The sequence below is a fragment of the Lygodium microphyllum genome, chromosome 20 (assembly GCF_053477565.2).
Source record: "Lygodium microphyllum isolate KBCC chromosome 20, Lygodium_microphyllum_v1.1.10, whole genome shotgun sequence".
Taxonomy (NCBI): Eukaryota; Viridiplantae; Streptophyta; class Polypodiopsida; order Schizaeales; family Lygodiaceae; genus Lygodium; species Lygodium microphyllum.
This window is the reverse complement of record NC_141154.1, coordinates 6,413,419-6,420,896: the sequence shown is the minus strand read 5'-3', so window position 1 is coordinate 6,420,896 and position 7,478 is coordinate 6,413,419. Positions and strand designations below refer to the sequence as shown.

At 42.1% G+C, this 7,478-nt stretch overlaps 1 protein-coding gene across 1 annotated transcript; it reads left to right on the top strand.

Moving 5' to 3' along the window:
• Nucleotides 1-4,539: 4,539 nt before the first annotated feature.
• Nucleotides 4,540-6,127, top strand: LOC148018666 (protein JINGUBANG-like). Its single transcript, XM_087701394.1, has one exon. The coding sequence runs from the start codon at nucleotides 4,542-4,544 to the stop codon at nucleotides 5,988-5,990; it is 1,449 nt and encodes a 482-aa protein (XP_087557520.1). The 5' UTR covers nucleotides 4,540-4,541; the 3' UTR covers nucleotides 5,991-6,127.
• The last annotated feature ends 1,351 nt before the right edge of the window (nucleotides 6,128-7,478 follow it).

Below are 7,478 nucleotides of genomic sequence, written 5' to 3'. Positions count from 1 at the left end.
CTCTCCTTCTGTCTCCCTTCCTCTCTCTCTCTAAAAATATTTAAATTTTAAAAAGAATTTTCTCTTTTCTCTTTTTTCCCATCTCCCTTCCTCTTTCTTCTTCTTATTATTCTTCTCTCTCTGTGTCCCCTCTCCTCTCCTTTCCTTCTCTTTCCTCTTTTTTCCTTTTTTTCCTTCTCTCTTTAAATTTTTTTCTTTTCTCTTTCTTTTAAATTTATCTTTCCTCTCTCTATAATTCTCTCTGTGTTTAAATTCTCTCTCTTCTTCTTCTTATTTTCTCTCTCTGTCTTTGTCCCCTCTCTCTCCTCTCTTTTCCTTTTTTCTTTCTCACTCACTCACACTCTCTCTCTTAAATTTTATATTTTCTCTCTCTATGATTTTCTTTCTCTCTGTTCCCTCTCTCTCCCTCCCTCTCCTCTTCTTTCTTTTTTGCTCTTTGTATATTTCTCTCTCTCTCTCTCCTTATTTTAATTAAAAAGAAAGTTTCTATTTTTCTTTTCTCTTTCTTTCAAATTTTATCTTTTCTTTCTCTATAAATCTCTCTCTATGTTCAAATTCTTTCTCTATAATTCTCTCTTTATATTCTTTTGCTTCTTTTCTCTCTCTCATTTTCTTCTCTGTTGCTCTCCCCCACTCTCTCCTCTCTTTTCCTTTTTTCTTTTCTTTTCTCTCTCTTAAATTTTATATTTTCTCCCTCTATAATTCTCTTTCTTTCTTTTAAATTTTATCTTTCCTCTCTCTATAATACTCTCATTGTGTTCAAATTCTTTCTCTTCTTCTTCTTATTTTCTCTCTCTCATTTTCTTCTCTCTGTCTCTCTCCCCCTCTTTTCTCCCTTTTCCTTTTTTCTTTTCCTCTCTCTCTCTCTCTCTCTCTCTTAAATTTTATATTTTCTCTCTCTATAATTCTCTTTCTCTCTATTCCCCCTCTCTCTCCCTCCCTCCCTTTCCTCTTCTTCTTTTTTAATCTCTCTCTCTCTCTCTCTCTCTCTCTCTCTCCTTATTTTAATTAAACAAAACATTTGCATTAAAAGGTTTAATTAATTAAACAAAACGTTTGCATTAAAAATTTTAATCTAACAAAGAGAGAGAGAGAGAGAGAACCTAGGCCCTACGCATGAGAGAGAGGGGGGAGAGGGAGAAGAAAAATGTTTAATTAAAAAAAGACTATTCTCTTTCCTCTTTCTCCCCCTTCTCTCTTCGTCTTCTTCTTTTTATCATTCTTCTTCTTCTTCTTCTTCTCTCTCTCTCTCTCTCTCTCTCTCTCTCTCTCAAAGTGTGTGAAAAAGTATGTTCGAAAAACTTTATATTAAAAAAAGTTTTTAAAATGTTTAGTTAAAGTAAAGTTTAAATTAAAAAGTTTAATCTAACTAAGAGAGAGAGAGAGAGAGAGAGAGAGAATTTTGATTTAAAAAGAAGTTTGATTTAATTAAAGGAGAGAGAGAGAGAGAGAGAGAGAGAGAGAACCTAGGCCCTACACATGAGAGAGAGAAGGGGGAAGGGGAAAGAATTTAATTAAAAAGGGGATGGGGAAAAGAAAGAGAGAGATTATAAGATAGAGAGAGGGAATGGGGTTTAATTTAAAAAAGGGAGGTGAAAGGAGGGAAGGCTTTAATGAAAAAAGGAAAGGGGAAGAGAAAATGAGATATGGCATATGAGAAAGAGAGGAGGGGAGGGGGTTTTGATTGAAAAATGGAGGTTTGGAAAAGGGGGTAGTTTCGGGAAGCCCTCTGGAGGTTCGCGGATTTTCGAACCTATAACTAAAATAATATAGTAGTAAGATATTAGCATTTTCCTTAGAGAATTATCATTTGTAGCTCTATGAGGACTTTTCCTTGCACCTAAGAAATTTGAGTTGAACATGTTCCTTGTTGGGGTGACTAGTATTGAAGTATGTTATGTCATGGAACTCCAAATAGATTTTAATATGATGCAAACACTTTCTTGCAATTCCTTCAAGCCATGGATAATAACTCATTGCTTGAGGACTTATAGAATCACTCATTTACAATGAGCAAGGCAACTATGAGAGGTATTTGAATGCATCATTAATCAAGAAAAGAGGAGTATACAAATATACCCTATAATTAGCTACATCCTCCTCTCTCTAGATTAAATGTTTCCTACTTCATTAGCATAATATCATTTTGTGGATTAGCAAGTCAATTTGGGGAGTGGCTACCCCACTATTACCACCCCTAAGTTTGGCTTAGAAAATTAAGAAGGGGTTTGTTTCATCTCAACTCAATTCAAATTTCAAAATGACCTTCTCAAAAGGGTTCATAAAGGGAAACCCCCTCTTCAAATATGCCTTGTTTAAATTAACTTATGTACAAACATGAAGAGACTACCAATACCACCATAAGAATTTGGCCTTGAATGTGGGATGAGAAGAATTTTATGTAAAAACATGAATGTGTGCGTGCAACATGGAAAGTTCTCTTCTCCAATGTGAACCCAATATGCCTTTACCTAACATTTTTGGATTTTCGCCTATTGTTTACTCAAAGTGGCAAGCAAAAATATAGACTGAGATTAATTACACTATATCAACTACATTGTCAACTACATGGTGCAATGACTTGCTCACAACTACCCACTAGTCGAAACAATGCTCTCACACAACAAAGGTACTTGGTCAAGACAATGGTCAATCCACAAATAACCTTGGTATTTTTTGAGAGGCTGACTTTATTATTCATAAATAAGGTTGGTTTTGCTTTAATATAGCAAAATACCATGTAACTTGAAAGTTTTCTTGTATTAGCTATATCCAACTATTACATTATCTATTCATGATCATCGCTTTTACATGTTAGGTCCACCATTGAATGCTCTTACATGAAGAAATTTTTGTGTTCTTACCTACATCTTTGAGGATTTGAAAAGGACATAGAGTTTGTTCATATTATACTCTACTCTTTATTTTCCTTCTCCATGCATATGGAGGGGCCTTAGCTAATATGCATGTCTTGTTTGTGAGAAATAAATAGTATTGTCCCAAAGTTGATCACCTTTTGGTTGAGAGGGGCTCATAATTGTAAGATTGTGAGTTGAAAGTCTTACTAGGTGCATCACTTGGTTGGACATATATGATCATATGGTGCATTTTTGAAAGTTCAAGCTATTGCTTGCTTGAACACTTGGTTAGTCCTCCTTAGGAAGGCCATCAAATCCTAGTGGTGATGCAACCTTGTTGTTCATAGAAGTGGTGAACTATCCTATTTGCATGTAGGTTATGCCATGATGTGGTGGAGGTGGGTGGGGCAAAGGATACCATGTTCCCATTGTTATAGGGGGCAAGAGAGGGGCGATGGGTGCGCTGTGACTTGGTGAGGAAGATGGGGTGAGGATTGCCATGTGTTTGTGCGTGTGTGAGAGCTTGGAGGAGTGGTTTTTTAAGCATGATAACATGATTTGTTTGCTTACATTGTTTCTGGCATACAATGCATTTGAAACACCTCTCGTGAAAGTATTAGCGCATGATAACATGATTTGTTTGCTTACATTGTTTCTGGCATACAATGCATTTGAAACACCTCTCGTGAAAGTATTAGCATTTGGTTTTTTCAGTTTGTGGAGAGCATTGGAAAATATTAAATTAATTCAACTAGAAAAAATATGTCAAAAAGCGTTGGCATTGGGCAAAGGAATGGGTCGCTTTGACAAGTGAGGTTCTTGTGGTATAAATGGCGTTGCAGTCGTCCGTTCACACCAATCGGGGACCTAATCCCTATATATGACAAGAAAAATCCACGCTCATATAAATGCGGAGCTGTGATAAGAAAAGTCTGGACTCTGAAGCGACAAGGTATTGGCACCTGGCATGGGCGAGTGTAACCAAGGTTCATTTTTGAAGGTTGCACAGCCCTTCTGGGCCATTATTGACCTGCTGGAGAATCCCAAAATATTGCAAGCAATGCATTTGAAGGGCAAAAGAAAAATTTTGCCCTTCTTGAAGAAAGGCAAAATTTTTCTAGCATTGCATTTGAAGGGCACTTTTTTACTTTAAAAATTAGTATATTATATTATAAATAAATTTATGAATATAATTGCCCAATGCCTAGTTACTAAGGTTATATCAATGATTCATAATAGAGTTGATTAAATTGAATATGTATAGTATAAATTGAATGGAAAAGTTATCTTACACATGAATTAAAACTTTATCGTTATTAAGTGATATTGATTAAAAAGCTTATTTGCACAAGGTATAGATCTTGAAGGGTAATATTTATTGCACACATAATTCGAAGGCCATATTTTAAAAAGTGACCTTCAAGTGGAAGGGCAAGTTCATATAGAGACCTTCAGAAGAAAATATGGACTAGCCCTTCAAAAATGAACACTGAGTGTAACTGCGGGGATTGCTTTCATACCTACCTGAGAGCAAATGATAGAGAGCTTGCGTGGCGACAAGGCATGCCACGTGAAGGGGACGGAAAGACAGGTCAGATGGGGCGGCTGACGTGAAAAGGCCCTTCTTATATGGTGTCCCGTCTGATGGGTTTGCAGATTATTATTATACATATAGGTAAGACGATGTACAGCCCGCTCTCGAATTGCTTCCAGAGACCTCGATCCTCCACCAGCGCCACCGCACAAGCCTCGCGCCGCCAATCATTCGCCGCCAGCTCGCCCGCGCCGTCCACGTCAGCCATCAGCCCGCAGCCTCCGCTGAGTTTGTCGGAGTACGCGTCCTTCGATTCGACCGCCTTCTCGTCGCCGCGGCTCGCCGCATTCTCGCCTCTCCTGCCGGACGATCCCAGTCAGAATAGTACCTCTCCAGCTGCTCCTGCAGCTCCCTTCTACCTGCCCTCCCCCCTCTCTCTCAACGTCCCCCTCGAGCGCGGCAGCTCCTACCAGCCCATCGCCATCGCCGACCTCCCCTCCTCGTCCCTCTCCCTCTCCGCCGACCGCCTGCTGTATGCCGGCCTCCCCTCCGGCGACGTCGCCATGACCACTCACCTCTCCCTCGACGAGACGGCCCGCTTCGGCATCGGCACGGGGATCGTGCGTGCCCTCCTGGTGCACGACGAAACCGTCTTCACGGCCCACGCGGACCACAAGATCCGTCTATGGCGCCGTCAGAAGAGGAAGTACAAGCTCGCGGGGACGCTGCCGTCGACCAAGGACTACGTCATGAACGCGCTGACGGACCGGAACTACGTACAGGTGCGCCGGAACCGGCGGAGCCTCTGGATACAGCACGTGGATGCCATTACGGCGCTAGCGATTGGGCTCGACGGGCGGCTACTGTACTCCGGATCGTGGGATAGGACCGTGAAGGTGTGGCGGCTCGCGACCATGCGGTGTGTGCAGTCCATCCGAGCCCACGACGACGCGATAAATGACGTGGCCATCGGCGGCGCCGACTTGTTGTTCACGGCGTCAGCTGACACAACCGTGAAGGTCTGGCGGCGGGTGGGCCAGGAGAGGGTCCTGCTGGCAGTGCTGCGGGCGCACAAGGCCAGTGTGAATGCTCTGGCTGTGCGGGCCGACGGGATCCTGCTGTATTCCGGTGGCTCGGACGCGTGCGTGCACGTGTGGGAGAGGCGGGAGCTGGAGGGCGAGATGGGGGCCCTCACGTGCGGCATGCAGAGCGTGCTGTGCCTGCGGGGGCATCGGCAGGCGGTGCTGTGCCTGGCGGCGGCGGGGCCCCTGGTGTGCAGCGGCTCTGCCGACCGGACCATCCGCGTGTGGCGGAAGGCGGCGGCGTCCAGCGCCCACACGTGCCTGGCCGTGCTCCAGGGCCACACGTGCCCCGTCAAGTGCGTGTGTCTCTTCGTCAGCACCTTCCGCAGCTGCTTCGTGTACAGCGGCGCCCTCGACGCGACCACCCGCGTCTGGTCCGTCGTCTACGAACGAGAGGGCAACACTAACAACATTGATTATACTCCGCCACCATCCTCCGCCACCTCTTCTCGCCTCACACCTCCACCCTCATTCAAATTACATTCCAAGACCGTCCCCCTCCCCTTGTCCGGGTAAGTTGCCTACACCACCTATGCCATAACCTCGCACCTCAACTCCGTTCATTTTTTAAATTCTTTTGTAAATTACCCTCAACATCTAACAAACTTGTTTATTCAAACTCACATTACTCAAATTTGTCTAGAGTTTACATACTTTATGTATACCTCTTTCCAAATCTTAGTGTTTGAATAATAGTTGAAGAATGAGATACCAATGCTTAAAGACAGCACTTTTGGGTGCCACCTTGCTATTTGGATTGGGTGCACTATTGTGTTCTAGTCATGGCTAGGAGGCAACTTGGGGGTGGGTGGGGGGGGGGGGGGGGGGGGGGGGGCGGCGGCGGGGGGGAGGGGGGGGGGCGAGGGGCGGGGGAGGTCACACTAACATGTGAGCTTGATGAGTTTATTTGTTAACTTCCAATAAAAGTACTTCCAGAAGGGTTTGCATTAAAATGAAAATTTTCGCAAGCCCATTCAAAAACATTAAGCCTCCATGTTTAGGGTAAAACACCAAAGATGTCATGAAAAAAGTGATTCATTGATTTTTCAACGTAAGGCTTAGTTGTATCACACTTTAAGCAAGGGCTCCTTGATCAATCAAAAGATAGTGGCAATATTATATTGTCAAGTAAAAATGTAGGGAATCATGGTGGATTTGTGGAAAGAAGTAGTTTTTCATTGAGATACCAAGAAGAGTGCACTCTAAAAAGAGTAAAACCAATCAAGTTAAGTTGTTGAGATTCAATAAGATTTCATCAATACTTTTCATTGTCCTCAAATACAACTTGAATGGGGGCTTGATTTTGCTTGGTTTGAGAGCCATTACTATATTGGTTTTTGTATCATAAGTTTGAATCTTAAAGGACAATAGCATTGCAACAATCTTGAAAAGTGGAAATATATTTGCAATGTATATTACTCTTGAAATTGTGATGTACAATGCTATTTTGTCAAAACATTCCTTTGTATCGATTAAATATTGTGACCTTACAAATGATCAGGGAATGCTATTATAACTTCATGTAGGTATCTCAAAAACAATATTAGTGCATCTCCTACTTCTTTAGTTGTCGAGAAGCCTTTTGTTGACTTTATTAGTCCTTGTTAGCACTTGGGATCAATTGAATTTAGAAGACCTATTCCTTTGGTCTTAAAGTGGAATTGTTATAGGCTAAGTAGGGCAATATCTTGCCAACACTTGGAGTACTCTTATAGATAATTGTGCTTGGAAAGGCTTAGAGGAAAACTAAAGTAATACTTCACTTAATATGGTCATTTGGAGTTTATATCTATTTTTTGAAACTTCACCTACCTCTATCTTAGAAAAGTTGTCCAAGCTCGAGTGAACTTCACCCTACATGTCTACTATGGAAGTACACTAGGTGTTGGATATGCATGCGCAAAAAAATCTTATTAAGCTGATTGTGTTGGGAGACAAAGGTTAATTGGATGAATATGCAATCAAATATTGAAATGGAATATCTTAGAGGAGTGGCAATTAAAA